At 46.8% G+C, this 25932-nt stretch overlaps 12 protein-coding genes and 2 non-coding genes across 14 annotated transcripts; 8 read left to right on the top strand and 6 right to left on the bottom strand.

Annotated features, from left to right (window-relative positions):
• Positions 1–205: 205 nt before the first annotated feature.
• Positions 206–3190, bottom strand: EDB82DRAFT_499736 (fungal-specific transcription factor domain-containing protein). The gene is made up of 4 exons (XM_025735294.2): positions 2456–3190; positions 1899–2403; positions 1362–1846; positions 206–1308 (listed from the first exon to the last, which is right to left on the bottom strand). The coding sequence occupies exons 1-4, from the start codon at positions 2948–2950 to the stop codon at positions 679–681; spliced, it is 2115 nt and encodes a 704-aa protein (XP_025586015.1). The 5' UTR covers positions 2951–3190; the 3' UTR covers positions 206–678.
• A 667-nt stretch (positions 3191–3857) lies between these two features.
• EDB82DRAFT_461544 (major facilitator superfamily domain-containing protein) lies at positions 3858–5603 on the top strand (the record flags this gene model as incomplete). Its single annotated transcript, XM_025735293.2, has 2 exons — positions 3858–4482; positions 4537–5603. 2 exons carry the CDS (start codon positions 3858–3860, stop codon positions 5541–5543), a joined length of 1632 nt encoding a protein of 543 aa, XP_025586014.1. The 3' UTR covers positions 5544–5603.
• A 129-nt stretch (positions 5604–5732) lies between these two features.
• EDB82DRAFT_t108 lies at positions 5733–5806 on the bottom strand. The gene has a single exon. It is a non-coding gene; the product is annotated as a tRNA-Val (tRNA).
• A 1457-nt stretch (positions 5807–7263) lies between these two features.
• EDB82DRAFT_175267 (major facilitator superfamily domain-containing protein) lies at positions 7264–9313 on the top strand. The gene has a single exon (XM_025735292.2). It carries the CDS (start codon positions 7386–7388, stop codon positions 9192–9194), a length of 1809 nt encoding a protein of 602 aa, XP_025586013.1. The 5' UTR covers positions 7264–7385; the 3' UTR covers positions 9195–9313.
• A 419-nt stretch (positions 9314–9732) lies between these two features.
• Positions 9733–9806, top strand: EDB82DRAFT_t135. The gene has a single exon. It is a non-coding gene; the product is annotated as a tRNA-Val (tRNA).
• Positions 9807–9982: 176 nt separating this feature from the next.
• On the bottom strand, positions 9983–11997 carry EDB82DRAFT_445701 (Alpha/Beta hydrolase protein; the record flags this gene model as incomplete). Its single annotated transcript, XM_065607800.1, has 6 exons — positions 9983–10230; positions 10288–10348; positions 10401–10485; positions 10557–11606; positions 11661–11835; positions 11902–11997. The coding sequence occupies 6 exons, from the start codon at positions 11995–11997 to the stop codon at positions 10108–10110; spliced, it is 1590 nt and encodes a 529-aa protein (XP_065464887.1). The 3' UTR covers positions 9983–10107.
• Positions 11998–12429: 432 nt separating this feature from the next.
• EDB82DRAFT_445699 (uncharacterized protein) lies at positions 12430–14236 on the top strand (the record flags this gene model as incomplete). The annotated part of the gene is made up of 2 exons (XM_065607799.1): positions 12430–12607; positions 12681–14236. Exons 1-2 carry the CDS (start codon positions 12507–12509, stop codon positions 14233–14235), a joined length of 1656 nt encoding a protein of 551 aa, XP_065464886.1. The 5' UTR covers positions 12430–12506.
• A 696-nt stretch (positions 14237–14932) lies between these two features.
• On the bottom strand, positions 14933–16097 carry EDB82DRAFT_499728 (uncharacterized protein). The gene is made up of 2 exons (XM_025735289.2): positions 15785–16097; positions 14933–15734 (listed from the first exon to the last, which is right to left on the bottom strand). The coding sequence occupies exon 2, from the start codon at positions 15627–15629 to the stop codon at positions 15195–15197; it is 435 nt and encodes a 144-aa protein (XP_025586010.2). The 5' UTR covers positions 15630–15734; positions 15785–16097; the 3' UTR covers positions 14933–15194.
• Positions 16098–16243: 146 nt separating this feature from the next.
• On the top strand, positions 16244–17761 carry EDB82DRAFT_499726 (S-adenosyl-L-methionine-dependent methyltransferase). Its single transcript, XM_025735288.2, has 3 exons — positions 16244–17260; positions 17308–17464; positions 17511–17761. Exons 1-3 carry the CDS (start codon positions 16396–16398, stop codon positions 17539–17541), a joined length of 1053 nt encoding a protein of 350 aa, XP_025586009.2. The 5' UTR covers positions 16244–16395; the 3' UTR covers positions 17542–17761.
• A 197-nt stretch (positions 17762–17958) lies between these two features.
• EDB82DRAFT_499724 (uncharacterized protein) lies at positions 17959–19249 on the top strand. Its single transcript, XM_025735286.2, has one exon. It carries the CDS (start codon positions 18058–18060, stop codon positions 18973–18975), a length of 918 nt encoding a protein of 305 aa, XP_025586008.1. The 5' UTR covers positions 17959–18057; the 3' UTR covers positions 18976–19249.
• Positions 19250–19794: 545 nt separating this feature from the next.
• EDB82DRAFT_499723 (uncharacterized protein) lies at positions 19795–20380 on the top strand. Its single transcript, XM_025735285.2, has one exon. The coding sequence runs from the start codon at positions 19930–19932 to the stop codon at positions 20287–20289; it is 360 nt and encodes a 119-aa protein (XP_025586007.1). The 5' UTR covers positions 19795–19929; the 3' UTR covers positions 20290–20380.
• A 556-nt stretch (positions 20381–20936) lies between these two features.
• EDB82DRAFT_175236 (uncharacterized protein) lies at positions 20937–21666 on the bottom strand. The gene has a single exon (XM_025735283.2). It carries the CDS (start codon positions 21454–21456, stop codon positions 21028–21030), a length of 429 nt encoding a protein of 142 aa, XP_025586005.1. The 5' UTR covers positions 21457–21666; the 3' UTR covers positions 20937–21027.
• EDB82DRAFT_175231 (uncharacterized protein) lies at positions 21667–23742 on the bottom strand. The gene is made up of 2 exons (XM_025735282.2): positions 22590–23742; positions 21667–22505 (listed from the first exon to the last, which is right to left on the bottom strand). The coding sequence occupies exons 1-2, from the start codon at positions 23311–23313 to the stop codon at positions 21877–21879; spliced, it is 1353 nt and encodes a 450-aa protein (XP_025586004.1). The 5' UTR covers positions 23314–23742; the 3' UTR covers positions 21667–21876.
• A 96-nt stretch (positions 23743–23838) lies between these two features.
• On the top strand, positions 23839–25150 carry EDB82DRAFT_175174 (uncharacterized protein). The gene is made up of 2 exons (XM_025735281.2): positions 23839–24331; positions 24382–25150. The coding sequence occupies exons 1-2, from the start codon at positions 23953–23955 to the stop codon at positions 24804–24806; spliced, it is 804 nt and encodes a 267-aa protein (XP_025586003.1). The 5' UTR covers positions 23839–23952; the 3' UTR covers positions 24807–25150.
• Positions 25151–25932: the final 782 nt, after the last annotated feature.

The following is a 25932-nucleotide window of genomic DNA, read 5'->3' as shown; positions in this document are numbered from 1 at the left end:
TTTGCAGGTTGATGCGAGATCGCAGTCCTGGTATCCCTTGTTCTTGTGTTTAAAGTGTAGTTTGAGCAGAAGTAACGCTACTTTAGCTTCTCTTTTCCAACGCTCTCTCATAACAAATAAAGCTTCATATGGGATATTCTAAACCATTACATAACTACTACAGATCTATTGGTAGAACTACTGAAGTATCAGGCTTCACAATACCGTCCGCCTTCTCGATCTTCAATCACGGTGTCTTGTTGGATATCCAGCCAACATACATAGCATTGTGGATAATAGCCACCTGAAATATTCCAATATGAACCAACTGCATGTTTGGGCATGATGACCAGAAACGCTCATCTCCGAGATCCTCTCATGATACCACCATCGTACGCGAACATCTGTGCGGTTCGGCTCGGTGATTAAGTCAAGGAAACCGACGATAATCATCACTGGTTATTTATTCTCAGTCAAGGCCCTTGTCTGCTCTAAGTTCCATGCAATAAAACCTATCGAGCCCGCCCTTCGACCAGTTCTCGTGACGTTTGTCAGAAGTCGCTAACTAAGCTTCGTGGATAGCTCGGCATCAACGTATACAACTGCAATTCCAGAAGGTACGGGACGGTGTGAACTCGTCTGCTATTGGGTATCCTTTTCTAAACTCAGACTATATCCTCTGTTGATTAAACTAATATCTCAACACATGCCCTGATCACCAATGGTTGCGAAGTCGCTCTCCATTACCGCCCAGAAGTGGTCTAACGGCATCGCTTGAAACGGATCCTGGAAATACTCTAACGGGTCGAACACGAGCGAATCAACATTGGTATCGCAGAATTGGCTTGGCGACAACATTCTTTGATCAAGACTCGCATCTTGAGAGTCCTGTTGCGACAATCTCGGTGTCTGAATAGTTGAGCTGTCACCGGACAAGACTTGGTTCACGCGCAGTGATAGTTCCAACACGCCTTTGACGAACTCGCTGTGTTGACCGACGCGTCGGTAACACTCAGCAACGTAGTCAGATCCTATCCTTACAAGCTCGCCATCTGATCGACCCATTCGCTTATGTGGTTTCTTAAAGGTTTGAAGTGCAAGTGTCACGGCTGCCAAGAAAGTCGGAGTCGGAGTCAATAGTAAAAAGTCGGGTTGACAGTCTGCAAACTCGGCGACTTGGGTTATAATGGTTCGCGCAGCCTCGACGCAGGTAATCTGACTTTGCAACAGTCGAGAGATACTCTGAATCTTGGACTCGTGCCTCTGAACCTGATTCTGGAACGAGGTTTCAGGGAATATTAGTGATGCTCGTAGAAGAGTGATTTGAGCCTGGTGGAAATGTTAGCACTCCATACAGTTTCAACGCTGACTATCTTGCTTACCTGATGGAACTGCAAAGACAAAAAGACGGCAAATGACTTCTCTTCTGAGCTCTTTGCGTTTTGGTTTGTCTTCGCGTCCTCTGTCCCTTCGTCAAGCCAGTCAATCAGTGCCTGATCTAGCTGTGCAATACCCGACAAGAACTCAAGAGCACTCTCTGCTCTCCTCTGGAAGATATGCTCGCTGATCTTTCCGACCAGTAGAGAAAGAGACACCCATCTGATAAAACATGTATTCAACCCGCTGCTCTTATCTGGTAGTGGCTGATCACAATCGGTGATTTCTATGGCACTAGGTCGGCCTGTCTCCAGCTGCATGGATTTCTCCAACGCATAGCATGACCACCAGACTCTAGAGTGCAGTTGACGGTCAACTTGATTTCCGGAGTCCTCGTTAGGGTTCGATATAACAATCTTTCGGTGAAAACCCAGCGAGTAGCCTATCCGGATCGCTTGGCCAAGTAAATGCCAACATTGGCCGTCTTTCCCTGTTAAAATAGGGTCAGCAAAGCGGTATGTCATGATATGTATAAGACTTACCTCTTGCACGCATAGCCACAGCTAGCAGAACAAGGGCTTGGACAGAGCTCATATATGGGAAGCTCAGTAAGTGGCTAACTAGAGAATAAGCACCTGTAAGATAGCCTGTGGCTGTAGGTGATATTGTGCCTTCGTGATCATCCATACCAATACTCAACACAGCATATATTGCAACGAGAGCAGGTGCATCCACAGAAGTTATTGCGCCTTGGAGGCCACTTTGACACGTTTGTTGTAGATCGGAAAAGCGTAAAACATCGGATATGAACTCTGTATGATCGAGTACCGGTATTAGAGGATGCGTGCGGCTGAAGTATTTCTTTATACAGGGCTCCATGACGGACATGCTTGGTAGGTCTGGCAAGCTCGGTACTAAGGGCAGCGAAAATTCCTCAGTAAAGCACATGCCCCAGCGGAAATGTCTGCCAATGGGATCTAGTCCTCGTCGCTGGAGAAAGAGATCAATGAAGCGGGTGAGGCATTGTAAGCTACTGGAACCCATGTACTATAACAGATCAATCGATGTTGCATGGCACACCAAGACGATGCCAACCAACCTTTATGCGATGCGACGACTCATCGGTGTTCATAACGACATCAGGGCTGTCATTTGTCTGTCCATCAGTCCCGCTCTCGGGCGAAGTCTGAACCTCTTGGTATGCGCGCTCAATCCACGACGGAACCCTCTCTTTATTGCCACTCGCCGATAAAGGTGTCGAGGCAGCATGTTGCGACCCAATAAGCGAAGCCGGGGAGCTGTGCTGGCTAACGACTGAAGCTCTGCGCTGGACGGGAGATAGCGTCGATGTGCTCTGTGAACTCTTGTGTGGCCATTTTCTCACTGCTACAGCATTGGGTCGTCGTGGGTCGAAAGTTGTGCATTCATCGCCTCGTAGAACGCAATTGCGACACTTGGGGGTTGTCGCGTCGCATCGCACTTTGCGCTTACGACATTGAGTACACGCCAAAGAGAGACGGCCACGTTTGGATCGGGGAGGGCGCGGTGAGACGCTTTGGGATGCTTGTGATATCGATTCCATGGTGGAAGACATTATTACTGAGTGTTTGAGCGACAAACAAAAGAGAGATCAGAACAGAATAGAAACGTCACTCGTCTCGGGGAGAAGATTACCGAGGGTGTCGCCAACAATTTGTATCCCCCACACGCGTATCATAAGCAGTGTCCGGGGTAATAGTTGCTAAACAACTCCCCCGCATTCATGGATGTCTCCGAATTGCGGAAGACCTTTACGGCTTTGATCGAGAATAAAATAAATAAACATCGATCTGGTCTGGACTGAACCGAATTGACTGAATTATTTCGTCTCTCATCCTGTCCGTAGCCAAGCTTTACTACCCTGGGCCTGGCAGCTTCATCTCTCGCGGGGTAACTAGTCTAAGAGATGATGGTTCCGCACACGAAGGAAATGCGGATATTCGAGGCCCTGCATTGCTTGGTCATGTTCCAATGTCGCTGTTCTCATTGGAGATGGGGGTGCTGGAGACTACTGAGGAGGCGTTTGTTAGCTCGTCGCTCAAATTCGGTTCGATTCGGTTCGGATAAGGATTTCCTTCCTGGTCATCCAGACGGGGATCGAGACACGAGTAAGTTCAACCAGTACTGTCCCCCCATCACGACTCGTCAGTATGAGAAACGGTGTATTCCCTACCAGTTCAATATGCCACGCTGAGATGGACTGCAGAGTAGAGAAAAAATACAGAAAAATTCACTTGCTTCAATTAGTTATGTAATTGAGTTCACCTAAAGGAAATCTCCCTTTGTTTCATTCGTACCGATCCATTTCAAGGGAGAATTACCGTCCGGGATCGTCAGCTCCGAACCGAAGCGAACCGAACTAACAACAACACATTCTCCAAGTGGTTCGTTCAATTCTCGTTGTCTACATAATCACGAACGCCGTTTCGACCAAGATTTTTTACTGTTACATCCAGCGTATCATGTCGGAGCCACTACAATCACAGTCACAGCCACAGTCTCCCTCACACCAACAAGATGGACACAACGAAAAAGACGATGTGGGCTCCCGTCTTGAACCTGTCGATACAGGGGCTTCATACGTTCCTCCACACATGACAACGCTTCAGCGACGCCTTGTTGTCCTGTCTCTTTGTCTGACTCTTTTCCTCTGTGCATTGGACACGACCATCTTGGCTACAGCTCTTCCAACCATTGGCAATGAACTACACACGTCGGCTCGCGAATATGCCTGGATAGGTTCTTCCTACACGCTATCAACAACAGCGGTGACACCAGTATGGGCCAAGATCTCCGATATCGTTGGCCGCAAGCCGAGTATGATGAGTGCCACGGGTCTTTTTATGGCTGGAAGTCTTATTTGCGCTTTGGCAAATTCGAGTGGCATGCTCATCGGTGGCAGAGTAGTCCAGGGTCTCGGAGGTGGAGGCTGCATGGTCCTCATCACGATTCTCATTGGAGACTTGTTTCCCTTGAAGGATCGTGCCAAATACTACGGTATCACAGGACTTGTGTTTGGTATTGCTGGAGCCATTGGTCCAGTATTGGGTGGTGTTTTCTCTCAAGCCGTTACTTGGAGGTGGTGCTGTAAGTATACCCCGGCTGACCACTCTATTAGACATTAGCTAACCACCTGCACAGTTTATATCAACTTACCTTTTGAAGGAGTTGCTCTGGTAGCACTCTTCTTCCTACTCAAGGTCAACATTGAGAGGGAACCTCTCATTGACGGCTTGCGCAGCCTTGACTGGGCTGGCTTTGCTTTCATCATCGGCGGCACTATCTGCTTCCTTTATGGTCTTGAAGCTGGCTCAGGTGGACTCGCCCCCTGGAACTCTGCCTTTGTCATTTGCCTTATCGTCTTTGGAGTTGTTATCTTGGCACTCTTCATGGTATGGGAAGCCAAAGTTGCCAAGAACCCCATCATCCCTATTCGGATCTTCCAGAGCAGGACGAACGTGGCCTCTTTCGCCGTGGCAAACTTGCACTCGTTCATTTTCATATCATACGACTACTTCTTGCCGCTTTACTTTCAGGTTATTCTTGGTTTCTCGCCCATCATGTCTGGAGTTACCTTGTTTCCTCTCATTCTTCCCATGTCGATTTCGACTGGCCTTGGTGGGTTATTTGTGAGAAAGACTGGAAACTACAAGATCGTGATTCTTGTTGGTGCTTCTCTCATGACTCTCGGTACAGGCCTCTTCATCAGCCTCGGTCAGCGAAAGGACTGGGTCAAATTGGTGATTTTCCAAGTCATTGCAGGCTTGGGCTGCGGTGTTCTGTTCCAAAACCCCATGATCGCGCTCCAGACTCATGTTCGACAGAGGGATATGGCAGCGGCTATGTCTGCGTATACGTTTATGCGCGGTCTCTTTGTTTCCATTTCCATTGTGGTCGGAACAGTCTTGATTCAGCGGACTGTTCGTGGAGGCAATCTGACTCATGTATCCAGTGACGCAGAACAAGGCGAGACCGACAAGCAAGGATATATCAGTGGTTTGAGGGTCATGTGGGCATTTTACACGGCTCTGTGTGGTTTAATGGTGGTATCGGCGGTCTTTATTCTGCCCAAGCCGGTAAAGACAGAAGTAAATAGCGAGACAGGTACTGAAACTCAACAAAGCGATAAGACGGACGCCATAGCTTAGACGTTGAGTGGAAGGGCATGGATGAACATTTTACTAGATAAAATAGTAACAAAGACGCGTATATGCACGGCCCAGAGGAATTTGTGATGACATGAATGAAGATGCGTTCTGGCTAGTCGCGTCGGGGATGTCTGTCTCGCTTGGTATCCTCAAAGGGTATAGCGTAGCAGCCCAAGGAGCAAAAAGATGAGGTTCTGCCCGGGCTCGAACCGGGGACCTTCTCGGTGTTAACGAGATGTCATAACCAACTAGACCACAGTACCTGGGTTTTGCTTGGCGACTCTTCTCCAGATTGGGGTACATGATGATCGCCAGCCGTTGCTCAATGGGGAAAACGCCTCGATCTATGGTACCGGATGGCTGGTTCGATCAAGCCAAGAGACGGCTGAATTGGCTGGAAAGGGACTGGTATTTAGTGCCATTATTGCTGCTTCTATGACGCGATTCCGTCGGACTAATCTGAATGCGGATTGTTTCAGTGTGTCGTGATGCGATGATCAACGCTTCAATTTGGGTGGACTTACCCTATAACTTGATCAATTAATTATTACAACAAGAACACGGTCAATTGTTACTGTACGAACTTGGAATATTCTATGCACTATAAACTTGCTAGGGACTCAGTAATACCAGTCTTAAGCTGTAAAATTATGATTTGTCAGAGCTCAACAAAGTCAAAGAGAGCCACCTGGCTGATCAACACAAGTGTTTCAAATCATATTGCAAAAAGTATCACGGACGGAATTACTAAGCCAGTTTATGCTCCCAAGAGATCAAAGTTTGTAGACCAATTGCTTGATTATGCCCACTGGTTAAACCGTAAAGGGTCATGATAAAAGGACCGATTCATAAAGGCTTTATTGACAATCCTTCACTGTATCCGCCCAACAAGCGTAATTACAGGCGCTTCGGATGGGATGACAAGCCTCCACTATCTCGGCATGATATCTCCATTCAGTCAATCTAGAATCTTTCCCATCTAAGATACGAGAGATCTCCCATGCTGTTTAATAAGCGGATCATGCGATAACGAAAAGGAGTTTTAAATAACTTCAGCTCCGTCTCCATATCAGAGAACAACGCTATTGGATAACTTCATGACTCGCGTCCTACGCTTGCTAAGCTGAGACCGGATTTCGGCAGCGGAATGACGCAAAGTCCGTGGCAAAAAAGTTTTTCGGACTTGATAACCAATGACACGATTTGCGCAAACTTTTCGCATACAATGTCCATGGAGTTCCCGTGGGTTTTTGTCATGACGGACTCAATCTTGCCCCCGAAGGAAGCCTACAGACGCATCTCCAAACTCTGATCTAGGGTCTGATTTCTAACCCGCTATGACCGTTACTTATCCGTTGACGAGCACGTTTATCATTACTCAGTTCTACCACAACTGCACCGGATTTTGCATTGATTACGGCCGAAAAGCCCGATCCGGACCCGACAACCCGTTAGGTTGGATCTACAGCCGAGGCATAACCAAAACCAGATGAATAGGAGTAACCTAGAACGTTCTTAGCGTCTCGCTTGGTGATATCATTCCTTGTCGGATTTAACCAAGGGACCACACGTCCTTGCCTGTCCAGGGTATTGTCGCCGGTCGGCGGATCCGTCATGGAATTGAAGAGATTTGCCTACAATATTCGTCCGGCAGTTACGTAGTCAATTAATAAAGTCCGATCAAAGAAACCTGGTCCTTATTTAAGTCGCTTGGCTCCCGTTTCTTTTGTTGATCTGCATGCTCTTTCCAGACAACGGGTTTTTAGCTTTCTCCCCCACCCAAACGCATCGACGCTATTCGCACTCACACATACAGCGACTACTCGATACGACAACGACACGATGAGCGAAAACGATAAAATAGAAAGCCCAGCGATGGCTAAAATCCCCTATTGGCGATTGGTCACTGACCAGGCTGGTATCACACCAGAAGTCCAAAACTACAAGTACGATGGTTCAGGTACAGAGGAGGACCCTTACAGGGTGAAATGGATCCCCAATGACCCCCGAAACCCCATGGAGTTCAGCCAAGTCAAGAAGTGGTTCATCACCATGACTGTCGCTATGACCACCCTCGCTGTCGCCCTTGTGTCGTCAGCTTACACTGGTGGTATTCGACAAATCATTATGGAGTTTAACATCAGCCAAGAAGTCGCTACTCTTGGTGTGTCCCTCTTCGTCTTGGGTTTCGCAATTGGCCCTCTTCTCTGGGCGCCTCTTAGCGAGATGTTTGGTCGCCAATACCTCTTCATTGGTACCTATGCTGCTCTTACTGCCTTCAACTCTGGCTGCGCCGGCGCCAACAACGCCACGACTCTTATTGTTCTACGATTCTTTGCTGGCGCTTTCGGTTCATCGCCTCTTACCAACGCTGGTGGTACCATTGCCGACATGTTCCCCGCTTCCCAGCGTGGTCTCGCCATGGCCATCTTCGCTGCGGCTCCCTTCCTCGGCCCCGTCCTCGGTCCCATTATTGGAGGTTTCCTTGGTATGAATGCTGGCTGGCGATGGGTCATGGGCTTCCTCGGTGCCTTCTCTGGTGCCCTCTGGATCATTGGTACCCTTCTTGTTCCCGAGACTTATGCCCCAGTCCTTCTCCGTCGCCGTGCTGCTAAGCTCTCCGAGATGACTGGCAAGGTCTACGTCAGCCAGGTTGATCACGACCGTGGCAAGGTTACTCTCACCGAATCCTTCAAGACGGCCCTTTCGCGCCCCTGGATCCTCCTCTTCCGAGAGCCCATTGTGCTTCTCCTTTCCATCTACATGGCTATTGTCTACGGAACCCTTTACATGCTCTTCGGTGCCTTCCCCATTGTGTACCAGCAGCAGCGTGGATGGAACGCCGGTGTCGGTGGCCTTGCTTTCCTTGGTATCATGATTGGTATGCTCGGAGCTATTGGGTACACTATCCCCATGAACAAGCGCTACGTCAAGATCGAGAAGGAGAACGGTGGCTTCGCCCCACCTGAAGCTCGTCTCCCCTCATGCCTTATCGGTTCCGTCTGTCTGCCCATCGGTCTTTTCTGGTTCGCCTGGACCAACGGCCCCTCTACTCACTGGCTCGTTAGCATCGCTGCTGGTGTCCCCTTCGGTTTCGGCATGGTTCTTGTCTTCCTCAGTGTCATGAACTATCTCATTGACGCCTACACCATCTTTGCCGCCTCAGTTCTGGCTGCCAACTCAGTCCTCCGATCTCTCTTCGGTGCCGCTTTCCCTCTCTTCACCAGCTACATGTACAAGGACCTTGGTATTCACTGGGCTTCATCTGTCCCCGCCTTCCTTGCCTTGGCTTGTGTTCCCTTCCCTTTCCTGTTTTACAAGTACGGTGCTTCCATTCGCGAGAAGTGCAAGTTCGCCGCTCAGTCCGCTGCTTTCATGCGCAAGCTGCAAACCGACAGCGCTGCCGCTGCCGATGAAGAGAAGAGGGAGGATGATGTCGCTGAGGAGGAGACCTTTGATGACGATGCCTCCACAGAGGTTGATGAGCCCGCTTATGCTCCCATTACAGCAAGCAGGACACATCAATCCACACGATCTCATGCCTCTAGGGCCTCTCGTGCCTCGCGGGCTTCAATGGCTTCGCGCCGCAAGTCATATGAGGGCAACCCTTACGACATTGACCGTGTCAACACAAGGCAATCATTCACATAAAATAATCATCACCTAAAAGTTATTGCGGGGTTGGAAACCCAAGAAAAATTGACGGCCGTATAACGTTTAATTACATAGACTTACTTCTTTACAATAATACCCCATTTCTTACTCTCATACTTCCGACCCAACTTTGATCCATCGTGTGAAGTTTATACGCATTGTTCATGGGCGTGACGTATTGATCATGTGCCTTGAACAATTGCTTGGTTTAACATGCAGTAATTAGAGGTTTGGTAAGGCTAGCGCTACTGTACCAAGGTAGTATGGCATCATTAGCGCCCAAGGCGAAGCTGAGCTTTGGCTGTTTCCTTGGCAGTTAGTGACAATGATGCACTGGACTGGGTAAGTGTCCCGCCTGTAACATGCTTTAGCTGTGAACCAGTGGCACGGCACAAGGTCTTGAACATGACCCACTAGGTTCTCAACACGCACCTTGTTCCAATTCTCTTGCGCAAAGAACAACTTCCTGAGACGTTTCTTCCATTTACTAGAGACATGATAACTAATATTGACTCGTCTTCCATCGGAAAAACCAGGTACTGTGGTCTAGTTGGTTATGACATCTCGTTAACACCGAGAAGGTCCCCGGTTCGAGCCCGGGCAGAACCTCATCTTTTTGCTTCTTGCGCTATAATGATGCTGACGATCAACGTACTTTTGCCATCCGAAGTTGAAAGAACTACTGTATAGAAAGGACATGCAGGAGTGAATCACCTAGAATGAGACTGATGACAGAGTCACTATAATAAAATTGAAGGCGAGACTGTATGGTGGCTAGCTATATGGCATGCCTCAAGATTGAAACATCTTGTATAAATGAAACGTTTGCTTTGCAGATTGCAAATGATTGATTTGATCGCTTCACCCCTCCGACGCCGATTTTATAAACAGACTAGATCTGCTGTATAACTCAATCTCTGAATGGAAAGTACTTCTGCGGGCAGGTGATATTCGCAGTCGGAACTACGCCTTGGAGATATCCCTGTATGTGTTCATAATAACAAGGAGACCCTCCCTCTCGTGTAACAGGATGCTGGAAAGGGTCGAACGATTAGCTGAGATCACTTCCTAGAACATGCTTGGAACTTACGCCAACGGATTCCTGCAAAAGTACCACTGATCCCGGAAATCGAGAAGCCATCTTGTGGGCACTTGGAGAGATTAGTCAACTGATCATTGATAGGCAAGCTATGGGGGAAATACTTGGCTGCAGGAGCAACGGGGTCGAGGGTATTGCTTGTGAATAGTATCGGAAAAGACATGGGCTTGTTGATTCCAGTAACTGGACCTACAAGAAGAGATTAGACTAATTGTTCGCAATAATATCACTACTGAGCGATAAGGTAAAAGAAATCCTACCTTGTACCATCATGCTGTCGGGCAACTGTGGCTTGAGCGAACGGCATAGAATTGTTCGTGCCCAGATCGGGAATAAGTCCCCAATGTACTTACTGTTGGACACGGACTCTTCGATGTAGTCTTTCCATTCCTCAATAGTGACAAGCTTGTTGTTCCTGTACGAATCCGCACATCTGATAACGACATCCACATCATTTGCCAAGAATAGCTTCTCTGACCATCCAATCAGAGAAGACGCGTTGCCGTTCTCCAGCTCAGCAAAGGTATCAGCGAAGATAGGGAAGTAGGTACGCGGCTCGTAGAGGCCATATGATATGAGGGACTTGAGGTCCGAGTATGTGGCGAGTCCTGGTAAAGTGTTGCTGTCTATTCCACTGACCGCAATGGGGTGACTTGAGATGTTTCGGATGATTGTATCAACTCTGGACATGATGTTCTCTGGTGTAGACCCCCAGAAAGAACATAAGTCTGGACCAGCAGCATGACATAGAATCGAAAACTTCTCAAACGCCTTGTCAGAGTCAACAAAGTTACTGCGCCAGTTGTTGTCATAGTATTGATCGACATCCACGATGCTCTCAAGGACCAATCTTTCAACACGATCAGGGAACATGGATGCGAAAGTGGTACCAATAACAGAGGCATAGCTGTTGCCAAAGCCCCAGAGCTTGGCTTCTGAAGGTTTACGGCCCGCCAGCTTCGCGTCTGCCTCGATAAAGGTGAGAATGTCTCGCGCAACCGCAGGAGTGGTGATATAGTAGCCGAACGGCGACTTGGTCTTGACTTCCTCATTGCACAAATCGCCGTAGATTTCTGCTGAGTAGTATTGTTCCTCGAATGAGTTGGAGGATGTGTTCGTGGCGCCAGTGTAGTGTGCTCGGTTAAAGGCTGTTCGTGCTTCCTTGTTGTTTCGGAAGCAGTCAATTTTGGGGCCGCTTCTCTCCACACCGCGGGGGTCCAAGGCGACAAAATTGTAGGTTTCACCAAACATCGGTCCAAATTGGTCTTTGTATTCCTGCAAAAGGTCAATGCCAGAGCCACCTGGGCCGCCTGATACAGAGTTAGTTGGTTGCCATGAAATCGTATGGCTCTGGAGGGTTATACCTGGAATGATCAAGAAACTTTGGGAATCGGAAGTCGCATTCTTCCCAGCGAGCTTCATGAAAGCAATCGGCGCGGTGCCAATATTGGGGTTCGAGTAGTCAAGTGGAACTCTGAGTCTGGAACAGGTAAAATTGTCAAAACATGGTGTCCAGATGAGCTCAGCCGAAGGTTTGATCTATACATTCTGTCAGATAAGTTGGTCACAGTGGCAGCAGCATTCATGGATGTTCAAGGATCGTACTTCTTCAAAACTCTGGACCATGGTGGCATTTTCCTGACACTCCACTCTGCCTCCAAATCCTGCGAGAAGGACAAAGGTTACTGCGCTTCGCTTCATGTTGACGTATAAGATGTTTCAAAGAAGTTCAAGTATGATAGTGTCTACACAAACTGTTCTATTGAGGGAGGTGTTGAGACTACTTATACATCCCGAGAGAGCTTTAATAATCCTCATTCTTGCAAGATAAATCATTGTTTAATACTACACGTAACCATCTTACTCCACTCGTACGAACGAGCAAATAAACGAGTCTTGAATGAATACTAAGCCTCTAAAGACCGAGGGTATAACCTATTAGGACCCTTAAGTCATTCTACAAATGTGAAATTTGGGATCGTCAAGACCGAGCTGGTAGGATCTTGCAGTGAGCCTTGGCATATCCACCTGTACGAACTGACCAATGAGCAGACTCAATTTAAAGTAAGCACTATCTTTGTTCACCTTGACCCCTAGCCTGGTCAACTGATTGTCCCTCTTAACATTCGTTACCGTTGTTCTGTTCAAAACATCTTTGAGTACTATTTGCGCTGCTGAATCAGATTTGTGTACCACTTCTAGCTGCAGAAATGAACGATTCGAACAGAAAAACCGGAACTAGCAAGCAGGCCTGGAGGAAGAAACCTCGACAATTCACCCCAAAGTCAAGGCTGGGCTGTAAAACATGCAAGTAAGTCCCAACTAGCTCATCGCCATCATTTTTATCGAACAAATCGGACTGACCAACAACACTGAAGAATAAGACGAATAAAATGTGACCAGGCTCGGCCGTCATGTCTCAAGTGTCAGTCGACAGGGCGGATCTGCGACGGCTATGGTGTGGAATCGCACCTTGTCAGTGTTGATGCGAAGACAAGCCAATATCATCACTCAGGGCCTGCTACAACAGCAACCCGCGTCTTGGCAAACCCATGCGCTACTTCCAGCGTCCGACAAGCGCCACAACCACATTGCCAAAGTCATCACAGCCTGGTCTTGGAAAATCCGAGAGCGTTGATGTTGCTGCCAGTTGATTCAGCCCAGGCAGAAGCTATGTCATTTTTTGAAGTCATCTCCGTCAAGCATCTGAACGAATACTACCCGAGCAAGTCATGGCGCGAGACACTCATGTTCTTCTCCCAAACAATCCCATCAGTAAGACATGCTGCTGTTGCACTGTCCCTGATTCACCGAAACTACCATGACGGTTGTTCTAGACAGTTAGAGTACAAGGCCTTGTTCCATTATAACAAAGCCATACAGCTTTTTCTGGCACAGAAAAGTGGCGATAATGTCGAAGCAATGACAATCACACTATTAGTATGTTACCTATTCACAAGCTTCGACAACCTGGCGGGCAATTATCATCAGGCGATGGTACATCTGCAAGGAGGAGTAGAACTCTCACGCAATATTCCTAGTCCCATGCTAGACGGCAACTGCGTGTCTAGTGCAAACCTGTTCTTCATGGAAGTTGTGAAACAGCTGAGGCGTCTCGATATGCAAGCCGGTGCATATCTAGTCGGTTGGAGTCCGGTAGACACGCAGGAAACTGGAGAGGAAGCTCTTTTTTTGAGCAATACGTTTGAGTCAGTGGATCATGCCGCCAATTGCCACCAGATGTTACTTGCGCGGGCCATGAGATTACACTGGATGGCGCAAGAAGCATCCTTCATAGACGGCGTACCATCCGTCGATTCGAAACAGCTTGTTATTGAAGAGCTAGAGACATGGCGGCATCGATTTGACGATATGCTCAGCACAATCAATTACTATATTGTCGATATTGAGGAAAACCGTCTTATAACGTTATTGAAACTCCAAAATACCGTTCTTTGGATACTTGTCAGTAGTCTCGGCCCGGGTAGAGAGATGGAATACGACAAATTTCTGCCCGTATTTCAGCGATGCATCGCAATAGTAGATGAAGTCGCATTGGGGCACCAAAACTACGAAGGATCGTCAAAACCGAGATTCACGCAAGACGTAGCTATTATACCAATTCTGTATATCATCGGAGCCAAATGTCGGGACACAATGGTGCGAAGAGATGTGTTGAGAATCCTGCGACGACAGCCGCTCCGGGAGGCAGTCTGGGACAGTATGGCCACAGCGAGAGCTGTGGAGAGAATAGCTGAAGTTGAAGAAAGTAAATTTGGAGGGGGACTTAGAGGGACTATGGAGGAAATCGAAGTGTCACAGAGGGTCGAGTGTGTGTCTTGGGAGCAAGTGATCAACAGCCACTCCAGGACAAGAATCGAATTGGAGTATACGCTTTGCAAACAAGAGACAAAATATAAAGAGTCTCTGGTTATTTAACAATGTATTAGATTAAATAAAGAAAAACTAATTTCGAGATCTGCTTCGTATAGAGATAGCGCCCCAGGCGGAGAGATTAAAGCCTAAATACTAGCAATTTCAAGTTTCCATCTCATGGCACTTGAAAATGTTAAGTTGGGCCAATTAATGGAAATCTCTATGTCTCTAGTCTTGCCCGATCAGTCTTTGTTCGGATTCCAATTAACACAGAACTGGGCTAGTATCGTACAAGAACAAGCGATATGTTCCCAACTTGGCTCATGCCGTTCACTCATGCTACCCAGTGTTCAACGAAGCCCAATGATGCATCTGTTAGACATGGAAAGGATTAAAACTCCCAAAGTTTGCTGGTCCCATTGTGGAAAGATCTCAGAGCTAGAAATCTTGATTATACCGCCATCCCGGTGGGGGTTTACCAGCTTCCGAGTTTACCCATCGTTGGAGGGAATAAGCCCAAGCGTATTACAAAAGGCAGACTATGAGAAATATGATGGCGAAACACTATACGAGAATAACAAATTCGACCTTTCATAATACGTTCTTCAGTGGTGATAACATCAAATAGGACCTCTAGATGAACTGTGCAAGCTTCTACATATTCTGAAGCATGTGATAAACACGCATAACCTCATATCACGTTGTTTCAAAGTCACGTAAGAGTTCTTTACCGTCGTTTATAGATAAGAAAATTTTAGTTGTCCATTCTCAATCTGTCTAGAAAAAATGGGTTCGCACTTGAAATATCAAAACTCCAGTCCCAAGTCATACCAACTCCAGTCCTGAGAGTCCAGCTCTCAATGCACCCCCCCACCCTCATCTCTAACTTCTAGTACTGCCAATATTCAGTACTATCTTTGTCGACACACTGCAGCTTTCCGATCTTAGCCATCCAGCTGTTAAGTGCATCATCCCCGACACCACACCGAGCTTTACAGCTCTGGCACTGCTTCAGCACACCATTAGGTTTTGTTGAAGGCAGACTTGACCTCTTCCAGTGTCTTGTTGACACTTCCAGCTAGTGAGGTCTTTACAGACTTCACTCGCTGGCGGAGAGATCCCAGGCGTGATGAGCTTCTCTGAAGCCCACCAGCCGGACGTGGAGGTGACACGATATTTCCAATGTCCTGTTGACCTTGACCTGCGGCGACGTCAGTAGTTGACGCCGCTGGCTCGGACTGGAAGAACTGGGGGTTCCTCGCCCGGAACTCCAAATCTGCCGGCGAGCTACCGCCGACTCTCGTCAACTCCCCGTACTCCATTCCGGAAGCCGTCTCCCAGAGCGAACCATCTGACGCCCGGAAAGTGTATTTCCCGGTGTCAGAATCATAGCCGACGCGCTCCATACCTGGAGGGAGTCGGCCTTCGTCTGTATATAATGTCGCACGGCGCGGCATTTTGGCGATGGGTATACTGACGGATAGTAGAAAGTTGTTGTAGTTGCAGGAAAGTTTTCTTTCGTGCTTGATCTCTGGAGAGAATGGTTTGAGGAGGAAAGATTTCTTAGTTCTTAGGAGGAAATCTTCTCCCTTTTACACTCAGGGGTACGTACTCATAGCTCAGTTACAGACATATTTGTGCAATTTGAACACTTGAGATGTTCCTCTCGCATAGCTCTGTCCCATAAACAAGTATAGATCTGTGGTACTGTCTCTCAGTCGATGCCTAGAGGTCGTTGGTTAGTAGTCATGATATTGAACATATCAGATGTTGGTTTATAGTTCAAGTCGAACACAACTGCGATCCAATTGTGGTACAGGATTACAGATTCAATGCGATCGTTAATAAAAATATTTAGTTATGTACTGGAATTTGGTCGAAAATCCACCAGAACAAGAGAATATGTGAGCACATAGCTCTACATCATGTAGTGTCTGCTGGTTCTGTTTGCCATTGAGTAGAGAAGATATGACTAAACAAGAACCTTGGAACAACTCACGTGGCTGCATCCAATGGCCAGCCATAGATACATGGGAAGTTCTTTTGTCCGTATTATACTTGTTATTCCCAGAATCACCCCTCCCGACGCTCGCTTGGCATGCCTCTTTGAGAATTTCAATCGCTATAAATCGCTCATTTTCTATTCGTTCTTCACTTTACTCTTCAGTTAAGCAATTTATCACGTATCTAAAAGTAATAGTTCATGTCATCTGTGTATTAGTTATGGCCGAGGAAACTACACCAGCAAAGACGGCTTCACCACAGTCGTCGCCGAATGAACAAGCACTGCCACCTGAGCCCGCGGGTCAGCTTGACGCAGATGACAACGTCACTGACGATGATTCAGCGCTCGGTTATACCGACGAGGAAAGCTCAACTGCTTCACTCAGCTCTACCATTTACAAGTTTAGAGAAGAGAATGGACGAACGTATCATGCTCATAAAGATGGCGCGTACATCGGCCCGAACGATGATCTGGAACAAGACCGATTGGACTTCCAGCACAGCCTCTGTCTTTTGACCTTTGACAACCAGCTTCATCTTGCTCCCATATACAAAGAGGGATGTATACCTGTGCGTCGTGTTCTCGATGTTGGCACGGGAACAGGAATCTGGGCAATGGACTTTGCCGATGAACACCCCATGACGGTTGTGACCGGAGTAGATTTGAGCCCAATCCAGCCATCTCTGGTGCCCCCAAACGTTCAGTTCCAGGTGGATGATATGGAGGATGAATGGACTTTTTCCGAGCCATTTGACTATATCTATTGCCGTTTCATGACTGTCTCGTTCGCTAATTGGCCAAGATTCTTTGATCAAAGCTTCAAAAACTTAACACCTGGTGGCTGGATTGAGGTTGTAGATATTCTACCTCCTACATCTGACGATGGTACCATGTCTCCAGACACGGCGCTCCATAAATGGTCGAATCTTTTACTGGAGAGCACAGAAAAGATTGGCCGACCATTTGGTGGAACAGCCTTTTATAAATCTCAGATGGAAGAGGTTGGCTTTAAGAACGTCACACTACGAGTTTACAAATGGCCTCAAAACCGTTGGCCAAAAGACAAAAAGTACAAAGAGCTAGGTAAGAGGCTCGTCATGTGAAGACAATGACATACTGACATGAACAAGGATCATGGACACTCGAGAACATTTCAAGCGGCCTCGAAGCGATCAGTAACGCTCTATTCACTAGAGTTTTGGGGTGGTCGAAGCCCGAGTTGGATGTGTTCCTCACTGACGTGCGTAAAGACATTAAAAATACATCAATCCACGCCTACTGGCCTGTGTAAGTTATTCATATCGCATTTCGAATATGTCTAACAAATATTCAGATATGTGATTTGCGGCCAAAAGACGTCTTGAACAGATGTTGGTATATGAGAAGACTCAAGTGGTATATATCCAGAACAATGGACAAGGAATGACATGCCAGATTATTGTTTTTATTTCAGCAATTGATATAGCGTAAAAGCCTGAATTCCTCTTGTGCTTGCTTGAACCGGTGTGTTTTGATGCCGAACACCTGAATTGATTACCAATTTTCTCATGTGGCTGAACACGACGACTGAAAAAGGAACAGCTGTGTGTTGAGCCGGAACATTTGTATTGGTTGCGCTGCTTCGTTTTTGAACAAGGATAATGACAAAGATCAAGTGTAATCGACCAACATCAAATGCAATGTCCATGTGTCGGGCGTCGGAGCGAAAAAGATTCCGATCACCGGAAGTCCGCAACGTACTCCGCAGGCCTAAGCTAATACATCCGGTCTGGAAGAACAAGCGTATATTTCGTAGACTGTGATTCTATAAGAACATGGATGCTGTTCTTATGTAACTTATCAAATCGAACGATTATTCTTACCCATAGAACGAGAGCATAATGTCTTCTATTGTCTTTGTAACCGGTGCGACAGGGAGACAGGGCTCCGCAGTTGCCAGACAACTCCTTGACATAGGCTGGACTGTACGCGCCACAGCTCGCAACATGGAGTCCCTCAACGCAAAGGAGCTCCAAAGCATGGGCGCCAAAGTGATTCCTGGTGACTGGGAAAACGAAAAAACTATCAAGGAAGCCATAGACGGATGCACTCATGTATTCTTGAACGTGGTACCCAACCTTGCAACCTTCACCTCTGAAGTCCCTCACGCTAAGCGAATCCTCGATATGGCGAAGCACACTGGCGTCAAACACGTTATTTACTCCAGCGGCATGGCCATAAAAGATCTTGAAAAGGGACAATACCACGATCCGAACCACCCGGTTTGTCGGGGACATGGCTGGAAACGAGACATAGAGAATCTCGTCCAAGAAGCTGGATTTGATGCCTGGACAATTCTTCGACCTGGGTTCTTCATGTGCAATCTTCTTGAACCGAAGGTGAACATGATGTATCCCGATCTCATACGTACCGGCATATTGAGGACGGCTTATACACCCGAAACACGTCTCCCGCATGTGGATGTGGAGGATATTGCAAAGTTTGCCGTTGCTGCATTCCGTGAGCCAGAGCGTTTCAACAGGCAGTTTGTACCAATTGCGAGCGAAAAGCTCTCCCTTGTTGAGATCACACGACAACTAGGGGAAGCGACTGGGAGGGATTTAAGAACCTCATTTTTAGCCAATAAGGAGATTGAAGAGAAGATGGCAACAGACTTTTTTGTTGCCATACAAGTCATGGCTCGAGACCTGGAGAACAAGGTCGATATCGATGATGTTCAGAGATGGGGAATTCCTTTGACTTCGTTTGCTGAGTTTCTCAAAAGGGAGGAATCCTGGGTTAAAAGCATATACACCTGACGGAGAGACAGAATAGGTGTCGCTGAGGTCAGTAGCCATATTGCTAGGCTCCAAGGTTCTAAAGGAGATGGCCTGAAGGTGTGCTCTGAGTGATAAGAACCAACGTGCATATTTCGTCTTTTTGTCCAGTGCACAAGTTCTCTGTCGTCTTGGAATAGGTGTCCGATATTGTGCGGAATCCTTCAGTGTCTGCCTGAGTCATGTTCACTCGGTCGTCTGAAGCATCAATAATAAATAAAATAAACTATTACTCTATGGTGGGATAATAACTTGCAGACTTTGTCTCAACAACTATGTACCAGAACCTGAATGTGCGGTCATTTTACAGCGCAGCTATAAAAACCACTTACTGTCATCAGAGTACCAGAAAAGTTGACTGTTAGGAGCATAAGGGACTAAATTACTAGGTCACTTTATGCTATTTAGACTATACTTTTTAGGCTATTTATGCTTGTCATCTAAAGCTTAAAAGTCAATTCTTCTGCTCTCTCACCACACCGGCAGTCATTCCACAATCTCATGGCATGCAAGAGACATTAATCTCTGAGTGTATGCGGTCTTTTGATGGCTGGAATGAAGCAAAAGCGGGTCTCATCTTTCACTGAGAATAGTTGTCAACATGATTTAACCAGAGTCATATTACCGAGACCTCTAGAAAATAAACAACATTATCCCAAGACACAGTTCAAATGCTTCTGTTAGTAGCTACCTATGGAAGTTATGATTCGGAATTTTATTAGACCGAAGTTGAAGTCGATGGGCCTGATGTATCAATGACATCAACCATGATGATGACGATTGTATCTCGGCTTTTACAATGTCGTCATTATTTGCAGTTCAGCTTCCCCATTACCGAACTTGTAGCTACATCAACTCTTTCTTCTATTTCTCGACCTGTAATCTCGCACCCTTGGTCATCTTCTTTGCAGTAAATCTCCACGACCAATTGCAAAAATGACCTTCGCACGCCAATCCTTGTCGTCGTTTCGACTCCCAACTATCACATCCGCCCTGCGAAGCAAACCTACGTACGGCCCATATACCTCTCTACGTATGGAGTCAGGAAAAGTCAAGACCCCCGTCTCGTCCGATCTCAAGCACGACAAGAAAGTCACAGACCATACCGATGGCGCCATGGCTTCGCTCAAGGGCACACCTGGAAAACAAAACGCAAACTCTTTCGAAAGCCAGAACTTGACAGAAAAGGAAAAGAAGACCAACAGTCAGAATGCACAAGCAAACGATAGCAATGAGGGCATGTCGGGCGAGAAGACGGATAGCTTTACAAAGTCGGGAAGGTCACACAAGGTGTAGATAAACATGGACTTTCGTGTCGAGACGATTGAAACGATACATGTGAGATATCCAAGAACAATCAGGGATTAATACAAAATCATTGATTTCACGATTGGACATGAGATTATTTGTGACGTTGTTCTGTCGAAACAACAGGTTGCCTGTTGACGGCACGTGATCTCGAACAGATTAATCCCAATTTGCACGTTTCACTAACAACTCAGCCTTTACATAAATCATCTAAAGCGTGTGCCATTTCAACAAAAATGTGCGGAATCATTCCATTCATGAAAGGCCTCTATGAAGATCTCCTAGAAGCCATAGACGACCTCTTTCCGAGCCAGACCGCCGATACAACTCCGCTCATGAACAACCGTCAATCGTTTCCGCTGTCACAACCCTACAACCAAGCGTACACATCAGCCTCTCGTCCAGTTGCAGAGGAACATTGTGAGGTCACAGAGAGACTAGAGGTCAGAACGGCTCGGGCAAGAATGCCTTCACCTCCGAGAGGGCAGCCGACCAGATGATTTGAGCCGAGTCTAAAGTTTGTTCCTTGTTCTCTCGAATGAACATCGCTAACCATGCCAGAACAGAGTCAATTTTCTATAGAGAGAGAATGGTATTGAAACTTGGAGGCACCCTTATATGATGACAGCGAAGATGATCATGAATGTTTGCTCAAGTAAGGCCGATAGAAAAGCTGTAAATAAATGAGAGGTCGCAAAATTCATATCCCAAGCATCCGACTCTCAATTACCCCTTCAAATCGCATTTCATCCAAGCTTTGCTGAAATTAATTGCGAATTCTTTCGCCCTCTTCTCATCCATAGGTTCATACTCATCTTTCTGCGGCTTCTCCCAAACAATTTTCGAAATGACACCTCCCTCCCTCTTAATGATCTTCTCGTTGTTGTATGCCTCGGCTGGCACTTGTCCGATAAGTGCGACATTCTCCATGCTACTCCAGCTTCTACACATCCGGACCCTGATGTTTCCCTCCTTGTCAGGCCCGTCGGTGCAACACATCCATCGGTCGTCCATATCTCGAGGGGTGAATCCATATATGAGTTTGATCATCTCGTGACCAGGGACATGGATACCCCATTCTGCGCTTAGAGGAACCTGAATTGGCTCTACGCTGTCATTGAAGCTGGCTCGCTCCGGTTTGTTGCTTGAAGTCATTATTCTGGCTTGATGTCTGAGAAGAGGAATATTTTAGGGTGAAATGGTGTTGGTGCGACGGGCAATTTACTATGTATGGTGCGTCATATTTAATATAGGAAGTTCTTTGGTCCTGTCAACCGAGCCATCAGCCCAACTAATCGTTGCTCCGCCTCAATGGGGCTTATATTTGCAGCTTCGACATAGCCTCACCGCCGATAGCGCTAATTATCGGACCAAAATCTGACAGGGCGGTTGTAAGCTGAAATGCCCGATTGCAAGTGTGATACTGGTGGGTTATTAATAATGAGAAAATAAACGTCTTTGCAAGTTGAGACTTGTTCAAGTGATCTGGCTCAAGTCAAGGAGATATCATGAGTTACTATCGCACCTGGGAAACGCTTCTCTCTACCATGCCTTCTCCAATCACAAACGCAGCCACTAATAAAAGTGGTACACTTTACCCATCTCATTTGTGACATTCACGTTCCATTGTAGTCCATGAGTCTTTACTGCTTTCTTCCAAATTGCCAGCGTCTCCTCACTTGCCTCAGGGACTTCCGGCTGGCCTACAAACTCGAGACAAGGCTCATCTTCTGATTTGGCGTTAAAGCAGATGCCAATTTGTGTACGACCATGGTGTATAATGTTCAGTTCCTCGATCTTTGGCATTCTAGTGGCGCAGGTCGCAGCAGCGATGGCGAATCTGTCCATGATACTTTGATCGTACGCGTATCCTTCCTTGCCATGCTGCCATTGAGCTATACACTCGCCTGAAGGCAAATGCTCTTTGAGTTCGAGGTGATAAAGACGTATACTCGGCCAGATGGCATCATCTTTCGGCTGTTGGGGCAAAAGGATTGTGCTGTCAACTCTGGCCAGGAGATAGAAATCGTCCAGCCCTTTTCTTTGGGTAAAGGAGTAGAAGGATAGACTTAGAACATCCTCTTGGGCGCTTGGGGGAACTGTGCTATTAGGACGGTCGACTGCAGATCGCGGTGGCTGACGTAAATAGCTTAGAGCAAAAGACTGAACAGACGTTGGAATGATCTCAAGTGTCCTTGAAAACACTGTAACGTTGATGTTAGGAAGGTCCCAGGACCATTCGGCTCATAGAAATAAAGTCCCCTTTTCATCTCTTGCACAGTACTCACTTGTTCTTTGACTCGTCCCAGCAGTCGAATCAATATTCTCTTCGTCGGTAAGCCACCATTCCACCTTTGATAGACGTGGCATCTTTGAAGCAATGCGGTTGATGGATGATGGCGAGAAGAGAATACTTTGAGAGCCAGGTTCGACTCTGAAATAGGAAACAGCTGGTATCTGGGCAATTTCCACGTCCCAGTCTTTGAATAGCTCGACATAGAAAGGCGTCACATTTCCAAACAGGACCTCTGTCCTTTCGCGAGACCGTTTCGTTTCATTCCGCAACAAACGAAGAGCGAACTTTTTGGGTGGCGTTATAAATATCTCCAAGCCAACTACTGGGGCCTCTCGAGGCGGGATTCGTGAAAGGACTTCGAGGAGGTGTCTGACACTTTTGCTGAAAACTAGGTGATCATCGTAATCTTCTTCTGGAATCGTCGATGCTGTTAGATTGTGTGCGGGAAATTCGAAATCGAACCATATATATCGGATGTAGCTAAGGCGAAGCGGCGTAAGGTAGTTTTCACGCTGAGCTTCATCAAGTCTCCTAGAATTTAAAATTAGGTGCCGAAACGTAATAGACTCGACGATGTCCCGCCATTGTCGAGAAACCGATGCGTATGATGCGAGTGAGGTTATGGGACAGCGTTCATTTATGTGAGGGACTAAACGCGCCGCGACAATCAATTTCGACACGATATTCCGGATGATTTCAGATGGAAGAGTGTCCATTATGCCCAAAGAGCTTTGCAGGCACGATTAGGCTGTTATCGCACGTACGTCTCTAGGTTGTGGAATTTGAGCTGGCGTGGAAAAGATGACCCATTTTCTGGTCAAAATGATCTTCGTTTGCCAAGCTGGACAGCCACGTGGAGTATGCTGACAGCCAGACCATGTTGGCTGATCTTTCACAATGGGACGCTATAACACCTCCATGAAGGAAAGAACAAAGATTAAACTTGGAGAACAATTAGGTCATATGGTAATTGCTCAAAGCGCGTTCTGTCGTCAGTAATTATTGGCCGTCCAAGCTCCGAGTTCAAGGTAAAGCCAAGCCTGACATCAAGATTCTACAGGCGCAGTCCATCGAGGCGGAACCTTGTATTTCATTTTGTCAGATCATATATTTCAAAGCCAAAAGGTGTCCCCCGTGGCTGTGATATCTTCCATGGAGGCGATTATAAATCAAGGGTCCAATGGGTAATAAATACTGTGCATATTTTGATGCGTCATTATGAGCGGGGTATGACATTTATAACGACCTTAGCTCGCCATGAATAGCTGACAGCCGGCATAAAATTATCATATTCCAAATTTATGCAGTTGTAAATTGAACAAATTTCATTCTTGTTCCATATCGACTGTTCAACAATGAGTGCCAGATACAGTCTCGCGGAACTCGCGCAGAGTCTCATCGAACACGGTCCTCGCAAAGCTCTCCCAACATCTCGCAGGATCCGGGCTATCCATAATCATATCACTGTTGTTGATACTACTAAAGCCGTCTATGTCTGGGAACACGATAACTTTCCCACAATTTACGTGCCTACGGTGGATATCAGGAACGGAAAATTGGCTGACAAGCAGAACATCTCGGTTGAGCTCAAGGAGCGAGCAGCAATCTCTCAACTCATCGTACCAGCTCATGATGTACTTGAAGAGAAGAAAGTTGATGGAGTCCTGAGATTCTTTCCAGATGTGACCCTTGGACCACTGTCCGATCTGGTACGAATCGATTTTCGTAGCATAGGTACGTGTCATAGTGTGGCCAGCAACGATATAAGGCTGACCATTTGACAGATCAATGGCTTGAGGAAGACGAACCCATTTTTGTACACGCCAAAGACCCATTCAAACGCGTTGACGTCCTCCGCTCTGAGCGCCCCATCGAGGTTCAAGTCGGCGGCAAAACCGTTGCCAAGACTGAATCGTCGATGCATCTCCTCGAAACAGGTCTGCCAACCCGCTACTACTTACCTCTTGCATCCGTCGACCAGACTGTTCTCAGAAAGAGCAACCTCAAGACTAAGTGTCCTTACAAAGGCGAGGCTGAATACTATCACGTCGTGGTAGATGGAAAGACTTATGAGAATTTGGTCTGGTATTATAATCATCCGACACATGAGAGCGGGGCTATTGCGAAACTGCTGTGCTTTTATAATGAAAAGGTTGATATACTCTTGGATGGGGAATTGCAGGACCGTCCCAAGACGAAGTTTGCTTGATGCGTTTCAATGCTAGCATCTGCCTTAACTCTACCTTCGCGCACCTCACAATTGCAATACAACTATTCATCATAGAAATGCTCAACAGCAATACTGTTTTTAGTAGTTAATGTGTGGTTAGAATGATGATCGCCTACAGTCACGCGGACAATAGCGTTGTTCAGATGCCAATATCCAGGTCAATTTATTAATGAATCACTAAGGCAACTTGCATGATATGATACAGGTACGCGGTTCAAGGAATAAGAAATTACAAGTGAAACATAACGACATGGCTTAATACAAAGCAAGCCCTTTTTGTCTCACCCGTTTCAGCTTCTATGACGATGAGACTTGTTACTAGCGGGACGTTCCTGGACTACCGATGCTTATTTCCCCATGCATAGGGATTGGAAGAGATTGCTTGCATGTATGACCGATACGAAGTTCGTCCTACCCACCTAAAATTCCATGTTATGTTTTAGTGATACAAAATTTATATCATGATTCAACGACGCCCTGTTTCTGAAATGATCTGTCGCACACCAAGCAAAAGCAATCTGTTCTGGTGAACACAGTTTTCCAGTCACATGCCAGTTTTGATCGGCGATTGTGGGAGGTGTTGCGCAGAATGGAAGTTGTCTTGATGTGCTTCCGTTAAATTGAGTTCGGTAGTTGGCTGCTTGGGCGGACCACACCGCCGGAACAATGCAGCAATCTGGACTCTGGAGATGTCATGTGTCAGTCAAAAGCCATGTGCTAAATATTATCCCTAGAATGGGACTTTTAGGGCCTCGTTCAGTTTCCCATGTCAATGAATCGAGACCCGTCCATCTGGATTTCTCACTGCGGGATCGGGGTACGTCGGTTACCAGGTTGCTCATCAGGCGACCATCGATGGTGCGCATTCAAGTAGCGCATGATCATGGATATCTCCCTGGATACCCGCTCTATCCTCAATTGTCAAACCAAGCCATGGTTGACGAACTTGTTTTTGCGGTAGTACTAGACTGAACGGTCAGTCCCCAGCCACCAAACACTAGGAGAGAAAGCCGGTGAGCAAGCGGGGAAGAGGAGAGAATCACCATCAGCTCACTTGACGAAAGCGGCAGTTTCATGCACTAATATTGTTCAGCAGACAATTATT

This window comes from Fusarium venenatum (genome assembly GCF_020744135.1).
Source record: "Fusarium venenatum strain MPI-CAGE-CH-0201 chromosome Unknown EDB82scaffold_2, whole genome shotgun sequence".
NCBI classification, from domain to species: domain Eukaryota; kingdom Fungi; phylum Ascomycota; class Sordariomycetes; order Hypocreales; family Nectriaceae; genus Fusarium; species Fusarium venenatum.
This window is presented reverse-complemented; position numbering and strand designations above follow the sequence as displayed.